Raw genomic sequence first — 20,459 nt, 5'->3', positions numbered from 1 at the left:
GTTGCCTACATTGTGTGGCTATGGTTACTTTGTAAGGAAATAACAGCCCTTTCAATTTAATATGTTGTTTTAAAGGCTTTCCATATTCACTCAAGCACCAAATCACTAGGAAATCGCAGTTGCTAAGGGCCACATTCTTAACAGAGGTATTTTTTAAGCCAGTGGTTTTTAACCTGTGGTCCAGAGATCCCGCCAGGGGGCTGTGATGTCCTCACAGGGAGTCCGTGAAAACTTGAAAGCTGCTCAGAGCCATCTTCTCCATGCAGTGGAGGGGCCACATGACAGGAACCAAGGCAAGGGCTGGTTGGCTGCCTGGCTGGGCTTGCATGTTCAATGTGCTCTAGCCACAAACTAGCAGAAAGAAGCAAAAGAAAAGTCTTCCTTCCTTCCCTTCCTCTGATGGAAGGTTACATGGATAGTGTTACTGTTAATAGTTCCGGCATGTTGTTGTTGTTGTTATGGTTATAAATCTTGAGTTAAATCTGTGTGTAGCAACAAAATATATTTAAAGCGGCTTTCTGGTAAAGAAAAGGTGAAAAAGACAGGTTTAGGCAATATGACATAGTAACTCATGCTGTGGTTAATTCCAGCTTCACCAATACTGTAAAAAGATAAGAAGATTAAGGTTTGATCAAACCAAGGGCTTAACTAGTCCAATATTCTGTTCACATTCTGTCCAACCAAATGTCTATGCAAAACCCACCAGCAACACATGAGTGCAGCAGCTGTTCCCTTCTCATGTCACTCAACAACCAAAAATGTGAGGCATCCTGCTCTTGATATAGGAGGACACATATGTTCAAACTGATAGCCCTGTCTTCCATGAATTTATCTAGTCCTCTTTTAAAGCAATCCAAGTTGGCAACTATCATTACACCACATGGCAAGGGGTTCCACATTCTAATGATACATTCTGTGAAGTCATGCTTCCTTTGTCCCAAAGCTCCCACCATTCAGCATCCATGGGCTGACCCCTCTGGGTTCTACTTTTATTAGAGGGATGAAAACCTTTCCCTGTCTACTTATACTCTCCAACATTTCAACTATACAGTGGACCCTTGTTATACGCTGGGGTTTGGTTCCAAGATCTCCCGTGTATAACAAAATCTGTGTATGCTCAAGTCCCATGAAACACAATGACATAGCAAAATGGTGTCCTTTATAAAAAATGGAAAATCAAGGTTTGATATTTGAAATTTATACTTTTTTTGAACATTTTCAAACCGTGTATGCTTGAATCTGTGTATAGGAAGGGCTGACTGTAAAACCAAGACGAATGTGGCCAAGCACCTCAGGGTGTCATCAAGATGGCAAAAATTATCAATGTTGATGAACATAAGCTAGGAAAGGCTGTAGCAATTTGCTTTTGACTGAATCTGCTGGGAAGTAGTCTTGGTTTTATTTTTGATTCTTCTCTGTCATGTATCCCCAGATCCAGACCACAGCTAAGGCATGTAGATTCTTTTTATACAATATTGCCAAAATCCAACCATTTCTCTCTGCCTCTACTGCCAAGATTCTGGTCCATGCCCGAGTGGTATCATGGCTTGATTTCTGTAACATCCTTCTGGCTGGGCTTCCTCTTTCTCACCTCTGTCCTTTAATTTCTGTCCAGCATTCAACTGCATGCATTATTACATCCGCCCACTGCTCTGACCATATATCTCCTTTGCTGTCATCCCTTCACATGATTTCCTGCATGACAGGGGGTTGGACTGGATGGCCCTTGTAGTCTCTTCCAACTCTACGATTCTATGATTCGATTCCCCCTCCCTTTTTGTATTCAGTATAAGCTCCTGTTGTTGACTTTTAAAGCCCTCCATGGGCTGGCCCCTCCTTATTTATCAGACCTTCTTTCTCCTCACTTTCCCACTCAGGCCCTCCGTTCTGGTAGTCAAGGTCGGCTGTCTCAACCCAGGATTTTCTCTGCCCCGTCCCAGATTCGTCCCTTTTCACTTGCTGCCCCTCACTCCTGGAACCTCCTTCCCCCACGAGCCTCACGGGCCAATCACTTCTTTAACTAGTTCAAAACTGAGTTGAAGACCAGCCTGTTCAGAGAAGCGTTCCCAGGCACTGCGTGACTATTATTTGCTATTCCACATTTTTAATTTGTTGCCTGTTTTATTGAACCCTTTCCTGTATTGTTATGTATTATTTATATGTATTATGCTATTATTTCTTAGATTGTATGCCATGAGCAGGTTTACTCTTATTCTTAACTATTTTATTGTTTGTATGTACAGCGTTGTACAAATCTACAGTGCTGTATAAATAAAGCATAATAATAATAATAATAATAATATTCTCCTTTTTATTAAGTTAATTGAGTGCAAACTACTTTTACACTTTGAGCTCAGTTTGCATACGTGGAGGATGAAGGGAGAGAAGAGAGAAACTTGGACATTTTAAGGCAGCAGCAAAAGTGGGTTAATCAAGACTATCGCTGCCAAACTGGGATATAATTGGAAGCTATACCTACTTTCTCTACATCATGCATATTTCCCCCTCTATCATAGGCAACACATTTTACACCCATGTGGCACTAACTTGATGGTTTCAGCAGCCTTAAACAAACTAGAAAAATCCATTTTAATAAAAACAATATTAGTGTTATGTTACTACTATGGGACAGTAAACACAAGGCCTTCTCCCAGTCCTAAACTGGCAAATGTGAAGGTGTGATTGGTATTAATACTGGCTTCTTTCTGACACCAAGTGAAAACATCAGTTTTTTATTAAGTCCTCTGTAAGCTAATTTCATCAGCATCTGTAAATGTGAATGGTTTTAAGCTGTTCCAGCTTGTTTTGTTAAATTGTCTTATTTGCTTTTGCTCCATTCACATTATTTTACTGTTTTTAATTGTTTTTAATTGTTTAAATTGATCTTATGTGTAGATCAAGAGAACCCATAATATGGGGAGAGAAATGTTTTAATTAATAAACAAATAAGAAAGCTGTTTCCAGAAACATGCTGTCCCAAATACATGGAGGATTTTGCAGTGATTATTGTAAGACACTGAAAGCATCTTAATGTTTTCACAGTGATTTCACCCCATTGCAGTATCAATGCAACTAACAGCAAGAGCCAATACTGAAACCTCTATGTGTGCTTCCCATGTAAGAATACAATGTGTACCACAGACTTTAGTGCTACTTCCAATTTGAAAAAATCCACCCAAAATTACTAGAGCAGCCCATCCCCAATCTAGCATTCTTTAAATGTTCTGAACTGCTACCCCTCCCCCCACCAGTTCTAGTAGATTGAGGATACCTACCCCAGAGAACAAAGCCAAATAAAGTATGCTGTTTCATTAATCCAGTTATTTTGAAGTCCATGAGCTATTCCCAGATTGTACATGTTAATGAGCCTGCTATAAAAGACAAAATGGGAGGAAAGCAAAAGAATTCTGAGTCCGCATTTGCACTGCAGAAATAATCCAATTTGATACCACTTTAACTGCCATGGTGCAATACCAAGGAATTACGGGAACTGTAGTTCTGTGAGACATTTAGCCTTCTCCGTCAGTGAGCTCTGGTGCTACAACAAACTACAATTCCTAGAATTCCACAGCATTGAGACATGGCAATTATGTGGTGTCAAACTGGATTATTTCTGCAGTGTGAATTCAGCATGAGATGAAATTAAGAGCATTGAGTCTTTTGCTGTAATTACTTGGATTTTTAAATTATTATTATTTCCACACGTACCTTCCTCCACAGCTTAAGCCCTCAGTCTAGTAATTCAGCCGTCAGCCTAAGCAACCTGAGAGCAGAGCTATATTATGAAGACAGTGAATACTCCCCTCATTTTGTTAATGTTTATGGTTGGCATAATGTTTCAGAAAAATAATAATAAGGTACTGTAGATAGACAAACAAGGGGGTCCTAGAGCAGATCAAGCCAGAAATCTCCCTGGAAGCCAAAATGACAAAACTGAAGCTGTCATACTTCGGACACGCCATGACAATGTATTTAACCAGGGCAGTTAAAGCAGTCTCCACCTTGATTATTTCTGCAGTATGTTTTGGACCTAAGTTACTAGTTCCATTGCTGAACCACTCTTACCATCAACATGCTCCTAATGTTAAGTCAAAATTTCCCTTCCTGTAACTTAACACCATTTCACACAGTCCTACCTTCTAGGTCAGCAAACAAAAAACCCACACCCTCCTCTCTCTGACAGCCCTTTGGATGTTTAAAGAGTGAAATCATATCACCCGTCAAATCTTCTCTTCACCAGGCTGAATACTCCTGAATCTTCCAATCTTTCCTCATATCTTGGAGAGAAGTTACCAATGGGGTGCAACAGGGTTCTGTCGTGGGCCCAGGGCAATTCAACATCTTTATCAGTGACTTGGATGAAAGAATAGGGAGCATGCTTATCAAATTTGCAGATGGCACCAAATTAGGAGGAGTAGCTAATACCCCAGAGGACAGAATCCAGAGGACAGAATCACAATGACCCTAATAGATTAGAAAGCTGGGTCAAAGCTAGCAAAATGAATTTCAACACAGAGAAATGTAAAGTACTGCACTTAAGAAAAAAAAATGCATACATATAGGATGGGAGGCACCTGTGAAATGGATCTAGGAGTCCTAGTAGACCACAAATTGAACGTGAGTCAACAGTGTAATGTGGCAGCTAAAAAGGCCAATGCAATCCTAGGCTGCATCAATGGAAGTATAGTGTCTAGATCAAGGGAAGTAATAGTGCAGCTCTATTCTGCCTTGGTCAGGCCTCATCTGGAATATTGTGTCCAGTTCTGGGCACCACAATTCAAAAAGGATGTTGAGAAGCTTGAGCATGTCCAGAGAAGGGTGACCAAAATGGTTAAGGGTCTTAAAACCATGCCCTATGAGAGACTTGTAGAGCTAGGTATGTTTAGCCTGGAGTAGAGAAGGATAAGAGGTAATACGATAGCCTTGTTTAAATATTTGAAGGGATGTCATACTGAGGATGAAGCAAGCTTGTTTTTTCCTGCTCCAGAGAATAGGACACGGATCTATGGATGCAAGCTACAAAAAAAGAGATTCCACCTCAACATAAGGAAGAACTTCCTAACAGTAAGAGATGTTCACAGTGGAACATACCCCCTTGGAGTGTGGTGGACTCTCCTTTGGAAGTCTTTAAACAGAGGCTGAATGACCATCTGTTGGGGGTGCTTTGATTGTGAGTTCCTGCGTGGCAGGGGAGTTGGGCTAGATGGCCTTTGTGGTCTCTTCCAACTGTATGATTCGATGATTCTATATGTTTTGTTCTCTGTACCTCTTATTATCCTTGTTCCCTTATCTGAATCCCCTTGTCTATATATATATATGTTTGAGTGCTCTATGGGTTACTTTTGTTCCCTTCACTCAGCATCACTTTCTTTTTTCTTTGTCCTTGCCAATAAACCTTTTCATTCAAATGGTTGTGGCAACCTGGAAACTGTTTGGAATCCTGTTGGTCACATTTGCTGTAATGTGCCTTTCTGTCAGTTCTGATTTACAGAGACCCCACTGTAGGATTTTCTTGGCAAGATGCATTGAGAGAAGGTTTGCCATTGCCTTCCTCTTGGGCTGAGTGAATGTGAATTTCTTGAAGTCACCCAGTGCATTTCCATGGTTGAGAGTGCATTTGAACCCTGGTCTACCGCTGCTATTCTCTTTGTAACTTACACCTATGTAAGTTCTGCTCCATATATTGGTATACCGTGCCCCTAGTATCCGCTGGTGTTTGAGTCCATTACCCCCTGTGGATACTAAAATCTGTGGATGTACAAGCCCCATTAAATACAATGGCATAGTGAAATGGTGTCTCTTATATAAAATAGCAAAATCAATGTTTGCTTTTGGGAATTTGTATATTTTAAAAATATTTTCAAGCTGTGTATGCTTGAATCCATGGATAAAAAATCTGTAGATATGAAGTACTGACTGTACTTTTTTGGCTATTGTGCAGCAGACATATTCACTTCATCACTGCCTACATAGAGTTCCACAAGTCTAACTATTTAACATGGGCCAGAATCCTACTGTTAACCCCAACTAGAGCAGAGCTATTGAAGCCACTGCATTGACGTACATGTTGACTTATCATTCAGCAACTGATTGTGAGTAACTACCAGGATTCTAGTCATACAGGTGCTCATACTTCAGTGGTGCATAAATGGCTTAATGGTGCATAACTCTTCAGTGGTACTGAAGAAAATGCCACTGGGCATTCCTCATTGTGCAATGGGACCATACACAAGCAAATTAGCAGATATGCAAGCAATTTCAAAATATTAGTATTCAGAAGAATTGTGTTGTGCAACCGCCATGTAATTAATTATATGTGTGCAGATTTATGCTGCACAAGCCTCTGTTTACAAGCACGCATGATGTCATAACGTCAGTCATAGCACTGTGACAGAACTAACTGGTCAAACACAAGCCAATTAAAAACATCAACATGGGCACATGAAACTGAAGCCAGCAATGCCCTATAACTGTAATGGATATTGAAAGTTACCCAGACAAGAACAGCTTAGTACAAACCAAAGAATGCAAGTAACTTCAGTTCTGTCCATATGTGCATTCCACCTCTCTTATGCCAAAGTCAACTCATAACAATATCAATAAAAGCCAAACTGGATGTGACAGTAATTCTATAATAAATAAGCAACACAGGGAAGCTCAAATAATCTCTGGTTCACAAACATGAGGGGGTATCTCTTTCTCCCCTTGCCACTGTCCTCATAGGGGAGCATGCGCCCTTGCAGATAGGCACTGCTTTGAGTCACCATCACCCTCAGTCATACTTCAACTATTTTCTCAGGCTGGAAGGTGGCCCTAACTCATCCTCTGATCCAAGAACTGGGTTCCCAGAGCCTTCAGGAGGGGATTCTGCCGCTCTCTCCCTTAGGATCCAGAATCTTCAGAGATTATCTGCTCCTCAAGGCATCCTGGCCCTGGATGTTCTGAAACAGGAGCTAGCCAGGTGTAGACTTGATGTCACACATGGTTCACAGATGTTTTGGCACCCCCAATCCTTTCTAACTCAAACTATATTTTTTCTTGCAAAAAGAAACATGGTCTGCATACCCCAGAAACTTCCAGGAGAGCAATTCACCTTTTAAATAGATTGGACAGTGTACTTTTTAACATCAAAAATTAACAATTTTTCAAGAGCAGTAGTGGACTTCCAGCTCATTCTGCCACAGTTCAGCCCACTCATGCCCACACCCCAACAACTCCACAGGCCAGATTTCTGCCACTGAAGTTGAACATTCATTGACCATTAATTGACCAATGAAGTGTCTGCCATTGAAGCTGAAGTTGATGATAGAGAGAAACATCCACTGATCCCAAAAGGGTGGTACCAAGCTGGTCTTGAAATGAAAACAATGGCTATGAGAAATAGATTAGTTCACAAGTTCCTGGATAGTGAAAGAACCCAGCTATAGAGGCTGTCTAGTGGATCTTTGTCTTCCAAACAAATATAGCAGGGTGAGGTCAATCTTTCATTTATCTGCATAGTATGCAGTCAAATCAGTGAATTGCCTACTGCTGATAACAAAAATGCAGCAAAATTAATCAACAGACAAGCAGCTTTGTATTCTTTCTCTGCATGGCTTTCTCTGGCTTTGCCTCCTTGTGATCTAGAGGCATAAGCAAGACTACAACCTGAGTTTGGATTCTTACATCCATTTTGGGTAACACACTGTAAGTTGGACATTGACAAACTGAACAATGTTCAGAGGAAGGCAACCAAGATAGTGATGAGTCTTGCAATCTAAGGGCTATGATGAATGGTTGAAAAAAGCATGTTTACCCTGGAGAAGAGAAGATTAATGGGAGACATAATAGCTGTATTCAAATATTTGCAGAGCTGTCACACAGAAGATGGAACAAACATGTTCTCTATTGCTCCAGGGGTGAAAACAGCAAAAGAAGGTTTTGGTTACACATTAGGAGGTAAGAGTTGTTCTGCAGAGGCGCATATTGCCTCAAGGGACTGAGGCCTCTTATTCACATGCTACATGGCTACCCATCAGGGATTCTGTATTATATTTCCTGTATTGAGCAGAAGGTTGGACTCCAGGTTTAGTTATTTAAAGTATTGTCTCTCATCCACAGGACACCCAAGGTAATGATACTGTTGTGTGCCATCAAGTAGTTTCAGATTTATGGTGACCTTATTACAGGAGTTTTCTTGGCAAGATTTGTTCAGAGAGGGTTTGCCTTTGACTTCCTCTGCGGATGAGAGTGTGTGACTTGGGGGTTTCAAGGGCTGAGCAAAGATTCAAACCCTAGACTCCAGAGTCACAGTCCAATGCTCAAACCACTACACCATGCTGGCTTCCTGCTCCAAGGTGATGTACAACACAGAAAAAAAATTTAAAAAATAAATACATAAATAAAAACTTCATTTAAAAAAACCCTAAAAACACTCCTTAAAACCAGACAGTTAAAACTGCAATGAAAACACATGGCCAAAGGCACCATGGAACAGCCCCATCTTAGCTGCCCCACTGGAATCGCAGTGGAGACAGCCTAATTTCCTTTAGCAGGGAGTTCCACAGTCAGAGTGTTTCCACAGAGAAAGTTCTATCACATCTACACAACAAGCTAGCTTCTTGGGGTACTGGGACATGCAACAGGGCTTCCATCAAGATCTCAGATTTCAGGCTATAATCCATCTGAGAGTGATTCATTCTTCCCTTACTTATTTGAAAAGAAACCCTTTTCAGCTGCAAGTATATACCCAGGACATCCTCTCCTGAAGGGGACACATTGCAGTGAAACATTCTATCAATGTCCTGATCTTTTGCCAAGATATATGATCTATTATTCTACTGTTTGACAGTCACAAAGCACTTGACAGCAGCAGTAGCAGTACTACATTAGTCACTTCTATCGTCTGTGTTATCTTAAGAGACTTTACCTAAAAATGCCAAAAAACAGTAGCTTTATTTAGTGCTGGGCAGAAATTACTTCCTCAGTTTCACAGCCTTTCCACAGGCCACAAAAACAGAGGAGAAGAAGTCTCCTGACTTGGAGCAGTATGAAAGCTCAGCAAGCATAGCACACCAGCATCATTTCTATTCCTTTGCTGGCAACCATCATTTTGTTCTCATGGAAGCAGAGTGGAAAGGGATTCCAACCATGGAATGTGCTAAAGCAACCCTGATAGAAAGCCATCCAACCACTGTGTAAAACTGCCACCACTTTTGGGGACACTCCAGTCCACTGACAAACAGCTCTTGCTGTCAACACATTCTTCATAATGTTTAGACAGAATTTCCCTTTCTTGAAAAAACATTGAATCCACTGGTTCAGATACATCCATCTGTAGCAACAGAAAACAGCCTCACTTCAGCTTTCACCAACACACATTCAAATATTTTAAGATAACTATCATATTGTTCCTTAACTTTTTTTTTCTCCAGGCTAAATGCACCCAAGTCATTCCACTTTTCCAGTGGTAGTATACTCTGGTTTTGTTGATTTACCAGCCATTTGGCAAGTAAAATTTGCTCTAAACTGAGCAATCAGGAAAGTTTTTACAAATGAAAGAAATCTTATTCCTTCAGGAATCATATGCCTTACAAATTAATTACACCAGGCTCTACTGCATTGGACTCGACTGGTGTACATTGACACTCCCTAGCTTGTGTCCCAATGTGCATCAGTCCCATTGCACATTGCGTCTCACAGTGAAACAGTCACTTTACTTTCCCCCCTACATAGTAAGGCAACAGCAGACCCTTGCTGAATATGGATGTTGTAAAACTGCTCAGTTCTATTTGCCATGGACATAAGACCATTTACAAAATCCCCAAGTCAGTTCTGGCCATTGCCATCAAGTACTTTGGAAGCTTTTGCACAAAAGCCTTTTAACAAACTACAAATAGAATTCCCATGGACCGGTTGAAAACCTCAGCTGGACATAGACTGGATCATGCGCAAGTCAAATGAAAAAATATCAAGACCTTCCAAAATACAGCTTGTCTCATGACCTGGATGCTCATTGACTCATGCATTACTCAACCTGAATTGAATGAACTACCATTATTGGGGTAAAATATTGTTATGAACTTGCCTTCTGTTCAGAGTTTACAACAGATTCATTAATTGCTCCCTGTCCACTACCTGATATCCAAGCATCCATTCTCCTCTAGCATTTCTGGATTAGATCAAAGCCAACACAGATGAATTCTTAGGCAGTGTTTTCGCCATCTGGCTCTTGTTGCAGCAGTGACTCAGCCTTTAAGTTATATAGGCTGTTTCCCCAGGCAGAGCAAACTGGCAAAACTCCACTGAAGCAAACAGCACAAGGGTGATTAGGACCAGCTGGGGACATGGCCCCATAAGTTCCCATAATAAGCCTAGCTTGTACTTTGTCACCAGTTGAGCACGTGTAGTTGGGACTCTGCCAGGTTGGCCATTGCTGGCTAACTCTGGAAGAAATCTACTCATACCTGGTGTGTGTATGTGCCTTCAAGTTGCCTGTTCACTCATGACAATTTCACAGTTTTCTTAAGCAAGGAATACTAAGAAGTGGCTTGCCATTACCTTCCCCCTTCCCTCTAGCACCTGGTATTCATTGGTGATTCAGCCCTGAAATACTAAACAGGTCTCACCAAACATTCGTAAGTCACCCATTCTGTTTTGATTGTTCAGAATCTGAAATGATAAATCTATGCAAATCTCATCTTTTTGCAAGCAGCTAAGAAAAGAACTGGGGGAAGTTTGAGAGTGAAGACACATTTTTTAAACTCAAAATCAGGAGTGGGCAGAGTGCGACCCAGAAGGTGGCCTCTGAGACGATTAAATGCCTGCCAAATGCCCCCCCCCCCAAAAAAAAATTGGGAAAGGTTCACAAAAAATGCTTTGCTCTCAGAATGGCACATAATGACCTGATAATTATGGTACCATTATATTTACTATAAGCCATTTGGGCACACTTTTAGGCATGGAGGAGAGGACTGAACCCTTTTTTTGTCTAAACAGGCTTTTTTTTAACCCAACAAGTTAGGGAAAAGAAGCAGGCTGTGCAATGATTAGAGCGCAACTGGCGAAGACACCAGCACTTAGCCGACAAGGCACTCCTAGAGTCCCTTTTGAAGGCCTACGGAGTGGCAATAAGTGCAGCAAAACATTCGTTTTATGCTGCATGTATTGCGTCCGCAGAGTCGCGTCCGGCAGAGCTGTTCAAGGTAGTGAGGGAGCTTACCCAGCTGTCTCCCTCCTCGAACCCTATTTTGGAACCATCGAAAGCCTGCTGTGACGAGTTTAACAACTTCTTCGCGGATAAAATCTCTCGGCTAAGGGCTGATCTCGACGCCAGTATTTTGTCAGAACCTAGAAGAGAGGCGTCCAGAGCATCCGTGGACTCCATTAAACTGGATCATTTTGAGTCTGTAGTACCGAGGAAGTGGACAAGATTCTTCGAAGTGTTAGGAAGACAACATGCTCCCTCGATCACTGCCCCTCATGCCTGGCGGCTCAGGGGGGGACGGCGGTAACTGCGATGTTACGCCGTATAATTAATTCATCTTTCGGGGAAGGGCGCTTTCCATCTAGCCTAAAATCTGCAGTAGTAAAACCGCTGCTAAAAAAGCCCTTCCTAGACCCCCTAATTCGGAATAATTATTGGCCAGTTTCGCTGCTGCCTTTTTTGGGGAAGGTGATTGAGAGAGCAGTTGCTTTCCAGCTTCAAGGGATCTTGGATGAAACAGATTTTCTAGACCCATTTCAAACTGGCTTCCGGGCAGGCTATGGAGTTGAGACTGCCATGGTTGCCTTAGTCGATGAACTCCGTCTGGGCATGGACAGGGGAAGCTTGTCCCTCTTAGTGCTTTTGGACATCTCAGCGGCTTTCGATACCATCGACCATGGTATCCTTCTAGAACACCTGAGGGATTTAGGTATCGGGGGCACTGCGCTCCAGTGGTTCCGTTCCTACCTCTTGGGTAGATTCCAGATGGGGGACATTTGCTCCGATAAGAGGGCGCTTACATCTGGTGTCCCTCAAGGAGCTATTCTGTCCCCCATGCTATTTAACATTTACATGAAACCGCTGGGAGAGATCATCCAGAGACACGGGCGCGGTGTTATCAGTATGCTGATGACACCCAAATATGCTTCTCTGTGTCTCCGACTGATGCAGTGACTAGGGATGGCATCTCTCCTCTAAATGCCTGCTTGGAGTCGGTAATGGGCTGGATGAGGGGGAAAAGACTCAGTCTGAATCCAGAGAAAACGGTACTTGTGATAGGTTTCCCTGGCCCGGGAAAGGAAATTTGTCCACCTGTCCTGAATGGGGTCACACTCCCCCTGAAGGACTCAGTTCGCAGTCTGGGAGTGCTTTTGGACTCGTCGCTCCACCTGACTTCTCAGGTGGATGCGACGGTCAGAAGCGCCTGTTATCAGCTTTGGCTGATACGCCAGCTACGACCCTACCTAGGCCAGAGGGACCTTGAAACGGTGGTACATGCTCTGGTAACCTCTTGATTGGATTTCTGTAATGCTCTCTACATGGGGCAGCCCTTGTACCAAACCCGGAAGCTTCAATTAGTACAGAATATGGCAGCAAGGCTGGTCACTGGATGTTCCAGGGCTAACCATATAACACCTTTTTTGCAAGATCTACAATGGCTGCCCATTTGCTTCCGAGCACAATACAAGGTGTTGGTTATTACCTATAAAGCCCTAAATGGCTTAGGCCCAGGGTACTTGGAGGACTGCCTCTCCCCGTACAATCCGCCCCGACTCTCAGGTCGGTCAGGAAGCATTTGTTGAGGGTCTTGAAGACAAGATATACATCGACCTCACAAAGGGCATTCTCCATCTCAGCCCCGCAGATTTGGAACACCCTCCCCAACGAGCTCCGTTCCGTCACCTCCCTAGAACTTTTTAGAAAAAAACTCAAGACTTTTCTTTTGCAACAAGCTTTCCCCCATGTATCCTGATATTGTTTTCCCTCGATATGCACATTGTTTTATCCAGCTAATTTATATTGGGTTTTAATAGTTGTATGGTTTTAATAGTTTTTAATTGTAATTTTAGTAGTTTTATCATTTGATTATGATTGTAATATGTTATGTTTTATTTTGAATTGATTTGTTTTGTTCTGTTGTACACCGCTTTGATCTATTTTGGAAAAGCGGTCTATAAATAAACTGCATTATTATTATTATTATTATTATTATTATTATTAACGTCTTGAACATTTTGGTTTCTTCCAATTTGGGGAGATGAGGCAAAAACAGGATCTGCAGTCCTGCATTAAGGAGCCAGTGTGGGCCTCCTAACCCCTGGCAATTGCCAATCCTTTCCTCCCTAAATCCAAGCATACCTGACAAGTTAAAATCAACACTGTATCCTGTGACCCTGAAATCAACATGAGCACACCTATCAAATCTATAGCAATTCAAATGGACCTTGCAGTGATTTCACTCATTTGAAACCTCCAAGATCCACACTGCTCAATTGCATTATTGTTTTGTCTGCCTTTCTTTGCCCTGCAATCTTACCCATCACATCAATTGCCATTCTTTACTTTTTAACTGGACATGTTTTGAAGGCTGTGGTTAATCAACAGAGGCTGTGACTTACCCAGAAACATGCAACATCAGCAACAAGTAGAAGACAAAGAAGAGGTTGTGGGTATACCAGAAGATGTCATAATTTGAAACCCTGGAAATAATAAAGTAAGAACTAATAAATACCAGACAATCAAAGGGTTTTCTGCTGTTGTAAGTGACCGCTGCTGAGTGGCCCATATTTTGAGTAGGTGCTTAAACTAAATCTGGATTCAATTTAGGTTTTATTTTTATTTTTTTTAAAAAAAGAGTATCCTCCATGCAAACACAAATTTTGTTTATTCTCACAGCATGTTGTGCATACTGTGGTTTGCCAAGGATTGAAGCAAGAGAAGGCAAAGATGAGGAAATGAAAAACAAAGAGAGACAAGGACACTAGTAACTGGAGAATTCTGGAAGTTATAGCCTAAAGTAAGTATTTCATGGTCTGGGCAAGTAATCAGGAGGATATGCTTCCTCCCACTCTGCATTCATAAGATATATGATGCTAGAGATCAGTGCAAAAGCCTGAATATTTAGCACAAGTTTCATTCCTCTGACCTTTCACCTTCCATTAACAAGGGGGAAAATAATGAGAATTACACCCCAATAGCAGGTTTCTCTCATCTTGCCACTGTCCAAATACTGTATGTTGCATGACAACTTCTAACATCCCCAGCCAGCATATTCCATATCTACTCCTCTTATCATCAGATAGCACAGCCAATGGCCGGACATGCTCCAGTTACTGTTACATTTTTGAAATGTCAGAACCAATGATTCTGTCAGACAGTGTGCTTGGCATTTTAGCCAGGTTAAATCTTACCTAATGGCATATGTAGAAGCTGTAGACATCAGGAATAATACTAGCACCATAAGGACTCCAGTTAATCCAGGAACTGGAATGGAAAAGAGAAGGTACTAATTGGGTAAACTGAGTGACAGAAAAAGTACATCTTCCTGGCACTACAGGGCCAAAAAACACAATGGGCGGAACCCAGACTTAGGCTGAATATGCACTATAGAAATAATGCAGTTTGACACCACTTTAATTGTCATGGCTCCATCCTATGTAATCCTGGGATTTGTAGTTTGAGGCACCAGAGCTCTCTGACAAAGAAGGCTAAACAACTCACAAAACTACAAATCCCAGAATTCCATATCATTAAGCATGGCAGCTAAAATGGTGTCAAACTGCATTATTTCTGCAGTTCAGATTCTGCCTTGGTCACAGACTGACTGAAACCATTGATCAAGACTAAATTAAATGTACATACCAGTTGGGAGAATTTGGGCAATTATAATCAGAAAGGCTAAACTTTTCATAGATTCAACCCTATTAGGACAAACTAGACAGTGCTGACTTGTTTTTATAGTCCATCTGATTTGAAGACAATAAGCATAATGGCACTGATTTAAAAGGAATGAATGGCAGTGCACTAACTGATTTTCAGCTCTCCTAAAGAGCCACTGTGTCCCAATGTGACCACCATTTTAGAACACAAATGACTCTCCCAGTCACCATTTGTATTTCTCTGCTGGGATAGACTTTGGGATGGGGACTGCTCTAAAACAGCATTTTTATTTAGAATATACTTTGGGTGTTTTAATAAGTGAAATGTTGGTGTGGTGAGTGCTGAGTTGTATGGAGGTTCTAAGTGCCACCTTTCTCCAAGAGCTGCATGCAACTTAAAGGGCTATTGCAGCTGTTCCTATTAAGGTACAGAAAGAGGCCTCCATGCATACAGATGTACACAAGGAACACCTAATTCACACTGTTGTTGCTGTTGACCTAATGCACATAAACTAAATGTATGAATGCAGACAGGGGGATGAATCTGAAAGACAGTGGCTTAGTAACTGCTACTAAGTGGCAGTGGTAGGGGAAAACTCCAGTATCAATGGGGGTGGCGAATATGCTCTGGTTTTAGTAAATTATCACATGAAGCTAAAAAGTGGAATTAAAGCAGGACAGTCGTATCTATGGCCAAATCATATCAGGTGACATCGTAGCTGAGCTTTAGCTGGTCTGTACTCCACCTGTGACTGTCTCTTACCTCATCTGTCAATAGTTGCCAATATTGCTGCTGTGGCATTAGCTCTGTGTGTGATAAGCTTCCAGCAGCAGTCCCAGCTTTGACCAGTCCCATGATCTAGGTCTCCTCTTCTCCCCATCTTTCCCATCCTGCTATCCTCAATCAGACTGATTTTTTTTTTACTTTCATTTTTTCTTCCCCCTCCCAGCTAAATCCCCTTGCCATAATACCTGAATTGTTTAAAAAAATGAAAATGGAAAAAAACAAAGGCATGCTTGGTGGAGCAAGAGGGCAGGGAAATAGGTAAATTTGTAGCCAAGACAAGATGGTACTAGGAGTTGCCAACTTAGAATCACATATTCAGTTCTTATATTAATGCCATATCTTAATGTATGTGGAGCTGAGAATGCTGAGCATCTTCTTCACTATTTCTTTTATTTCCCACTGTACATTTCCCCCAGAGAGAGGTTTTTGTCTTACTATTTGACAGCTTTGGCGGATAGCTTGACAGAGAAGGGAGGAAAGAATTTTGACAGAAGGATGTTGACAATGCAATTTCTCATAGTGTAGCCAACTTTGCCCTTGTGGCAAGTAAGATTCGCGAGAGCTTTGTGAAAACTCACTGGTCAGACTACAAATTCTATTTTATTGTATCTTCCTGTACTATTTGTACTACAATTTTCAACTGTTCCAAAGTCCCCTGGATGACTGGTGTTTTATCTGCTAATATTATCTATGCTATGCAGTAGCTTTTGGTCACAAGCAATCAATTGGTATTACTATTCTCATCTCTTAATGCAATGAATCACTGCAACCTTTTGCTTAAAATTACTGCCTTGGGAATTTCCAAAAGAAAACAGGAATTGGAGAGGTGGGGAAGTTTTCTCAAAAATAGGATTGAAATTCCAGGACCAGAGGAAAATGAAATGGAAGTACATCAAATGCAGTTTAATGATGGAGCCATTTATTCTGAAATGCCATAGGCATCAGATTTGACCTGCATAACACAACAGAATAGCCCCCAAATTGCTGCCTAGACACTAGAAGGAAAGATCTGAAATCTGTTTCCAAAGGCAACAGAAGGAAGACTTTGAAAAATGAGTGACATTTAGCTATCAAAGTTGGTGGCCTGAGAAATGTGGCAGAAAACATATCACAAAGACAGAGGAACCAAAGCAATAATGCATGATGCGTGAATATTCTACATCTGGATGAACTCAATTGAATTCATTACATTCAGATCTAAAGCTTTCAACTTTTTCTCAGACAAAACCAAAGAAATATCAATGGTGCAGATTTGTAGCACTGAGATAACAAGACAGAATGAAAAGTGCAGCCTGTGGGCTGCATGCAGGCCCCTCCACAGTTGTTTTTGTGGCCCCAGGGACCCCCATGGATAAAAAAATTAAAATATTTTGGGCTCCCAAATGACCTGTAGTGAGTGTGTGAGGCATTTCCATAATGTCTGGAAACCCCAAACAATGTTTTATTTTTTGTTACAAAATGCTCGCTAGAAGCAAAATGCCTGCTAGTCCCAAAACACAACAAAAATGCTCCCATGTCCCCTAGAGGGCTTGGGGGGCAATTTCTTTTTGCAGCAGCAGATGCATTGGGGAGTGCAGCCCTCCACAGTTGCCCGTTCCTGTCTTAAAAGGATATTATCACAGCTACTACAGTTATTTCACTCCACACAATCTCACATTTGAGAGCAAGTGTCATGTCACATCCTATGGACTTTTAAGATCTGTAGTTTGGTGGAGAAATAGTTTTCTGGCAAAGAATTTTATATACCACACAAAATTACAAATCCCAGAGTTCTATAGGATGAAACAATGGCAATTAAAATGATCTGAAATGCTGTAATTCTGTGGTGTGGGGAATAGCATGATGTTGGCAACAGGGTACAATTAGGCCTCAGGTAAGAATGAATGGGATTCTGTTGTAGCAAACTCTACTGTAGCTGCTGGTACCAGGCAAGGTAAACATCAGCTGTCTTCTGATTACCTTACTTAGCAAACATGACCAGCAAAACAGAGAAAAGGCGAGAGCAGATAAGACTACTCACTAGCTTCTGCCCTTCCTGCCCAGCATGGTAAAAAAAAAAAAAAGCACAGTAAGTATGGCCACCAAAGTTAAAAACTAAGACAAGTGGAGGCTAGTAAAAGAAAAAGTCATCCCTGGATGCACTTTGAAAGAAGTCCTGAAGTGATTCCTAGAGTTTTCCAAATGTTTTTGTTTACTTTCACAAGGTTTAAATGGCAGCAGATTCTACATGAGTATATTATTAGCTTTGGATAAATATTATTAAAATATGTTGAACTACTTTTTTTTTTACTTTTTTTGTGGTGTAGGAACCTATGCCTATGCTTTCCACACTATTCCTCCCTCTGGTACCAAATTTTCTGTTAAAGAAGTAATTCCCAACACACCGATGTTGTTAACTGCAATATAGCTGTATTTCTTTTTTAAAAGAAAAGACACAAGAAGACATTGCTACCCATTTCAGTGGAAAATCACATTCTTTGTTCCAAGGAAGACATATGTTTCTGGCTCTGAAACAGAAGTATTAATAATAGTCCATTTCCATCCCCTCCCCTTTAAGTGTAGCCTAGAAACTTTGCTGATTCAGCACAATCCTCAGAAGCTTTTGCTGACTTACCTGTAGTGAAAAGGAGTTTCCTGGGATCCTAGAAAACAGACACAGACAGCATGAATGATTTAGCAAGCTTAGCTGGAGATAACTTCATCAGTATTCTTAGCCAGAATGGAGCTGCTGTAAATTAAGTGTTGACCTTCATCTTACATGGTTGGCTTCAACTCATGTGTCATGTCCTTGCCCTTTTGGAGTATTGGCTAGGAGCTGTGAGCAAAGGACAAGAGCATCCCCAGAGCAGCAAAGGGAAAAGGGGTTAGTTAAAGGTAAGAGAAGCCAAGAAAAACAGCTAAAGAAACTTCTCAGTTATTTACTCGGGATTAACTCCTCATTCTTAAACCATCACAAGGACTACTGCTTAATTAGAAATCTATGCATTTTTCAGTAATTATTTATAAGAAGACTTCAGGGATGGACAAATCTATTTCCAGCCTATGCCAGTTTCACAGGTTTTCGCATACAATCCTATATTGTTTCTACATTATTAGGCCTGGATTGTATTGTTAATTCCAACTAGTGCAGACACATTGAATCAGTTGGGTTTACCTATGTGTAGGCACAGCATTCAACAGATTATTTAATATGACCAGTCCCATTGGGTCAAGCCAATAACATCCAAGCCTTATTATTTTACCAGAATATTTTTGCAGGATATTTTTATGTGAATAATTTGACAGTCTGTACCAGGAGAGGAGCTGGGCAACCCTCCAGATGATGCTGGACTGCAACTCCTAGCAGTCCCAACCAACATAGTCAATGGTGACAAATGCTAGGTGCTGGGAGTTGCAGAACAGCAACATCTGGAGAGTTACATAATTTCCATGCCTGGTTTATATTGAGTAAAATGTTGGTACAACTTTCAGAGAAGTGTATGATCCAATGGGTAATTACATTGTGATTCATTCACTGGCCTCAGAAGGTCAATTTGTTTATTGCAATTTGCAAAGATCAAATAACTGAAACATCCCTAGACATCCTGGGGATGCAAGCAATACTTACACTTTCACCCTCCTTGATGAAAGGAGTGTCTGAATATAGTCATTCTACCCAATAAATGCTGAACTGTTGCAATATTTTTCACTTTTCAGGATTTTTCCATCAAAACTTCATTCGTGCAAAGAAGAGGGGTTACAAAACTTGTGTTTTTGCAAAAAAAGCAGTACATTTTGGACAGAACATACTGGTTTTGTGCCACTTTTTGCACAAAATCAAGATTTTAGTGCAGGAAAAAACCACAAGTATTTGAACTGCTCTCAAACTGACATACAAACTATGCCCCAAAAGAAAAATTGCCCACCCAAATATGTCAAAACGCTTGTTAACCTCACCAAGTAGGGGGGAAATGTAATTCTTGCATGCAATAATGCAATAAGGAAAGATTTAAATCCCAAGTGAAGATGCACCAGCACTGAATACTAACAAACAACCCAAAGCTGCTGCCTTCTCCTTGGACTGGATGGCCCTTGGGGTCTCTTCCAATTCTATGATTCTATTTGGAACGGGAGTTCCTGAATCTGGAAACAGCTACCAAGAAGACTCTCTTCTGTGTTTTGTCCAGATGTACCCTTGAGAGTCATCAGACAGAGACAAGGGCCTCCACATACTACCTCAAAACATGAGCAGCTTCACATGGGAAAATATCATCCTTCAAATAACCTGGACCTGAACTGCATATGTCGAACCCAGTACTTTTGCCTGGAAATGGAGCAACAGCCACTGGAGCTGTTGGAGCAAGGAAGTTGTGTGCTCCCTGCCGCTACCCCTAATTAGCAATCAGGCTGCAGCTCTCTGGACTAGCTGAATTTTTCCAACACTCTTCAAAGGCAAACCCAAAAAGAAATGTATTACAGTAATCTGAACAGGATATAACTAAGCAATCTGTAACTGTGGACAGATCTGATGTCCAAAGGAACACATGCAGCTAGTGCACAAGTCTTAATTGTGCAAATGCACTTCTGGCTACTGATAAAACTCCCAAGCTTAAGGTTGAATTCAGAAGTACAGTGTGCCTGCGTTTTATGCAGGTGCGCCATATGCGGCTTTCAGCATTCGCTGAAAGCCATGCCAGAAGAGCCCGTCACACGCCCGGGAAAAACTAATGGGGCACACGCCCATGCCATTGCACGCCATGCGCACAAGCCCCATTATGTCCTATGGGGCTTCAGCATACTTTGATTTCCCCTTACATGGAGGGATCCGGAATGCATCCCTGCATAAAGG

At 41.4% G+C, this 20,459-nt stretch overlaps 1 protein-coding gene across 2 annotated transcripts in view; it reads right to left on the bottom strand.

Annotated features, from left to right (window-relative positions):
* NOX4 (NADPH oxidase 4) overlaps positions 1 to 20,459 on the bottom strand; it is a 149,390-nt gene that overhangs the window by 92,299 nt on the left and 36,632 nt on the right. For both annotated transcript variants that reach the window (XM_089508261.1, XM_089508262.1), the window contains exons 6-8: positions 18,246 to 18,273; positions 14,377 to 14,449; positions 13,585 to 13,665 (exon numbers count right to left, since the gene is read on the bottom strand). In XM_089508261.1, the coding sequence (XP_089364387.1) occupies positions 13,585 to 13,665; positions 14,377 to 14,449; positions 18,246 to 18,273 (182 nt within the window). The remainder of the gene's footprint in view (positions 1 to 13,584; positions 13,666 to 14,376; positions 14,450 to 18,245; positions 18,274 to 20,459) is intronic.

The sequence above is a fragment of the Sceloporus occidentalis genome, unplaced genomic scaffold, assembly GCF_023333645.1.
Source record: "Sceloporus occidentalis isolate IW3139 unplaced genomic scaffold, rSceOcc1.0.p SCAF_2, whole genome shotgun sequence".
NCBI lineage: Eukaryota > Metazoa > Chordata > Lepidosauria > Squamata > Phrynosomatidae > Sceloporus > Sceloporus occidentalis.
The sequence above is the reverse complement of the archived record's forward strand: the minus strand, read 5'-3'. Positions and strand labels throughout refer to the sequence as shown.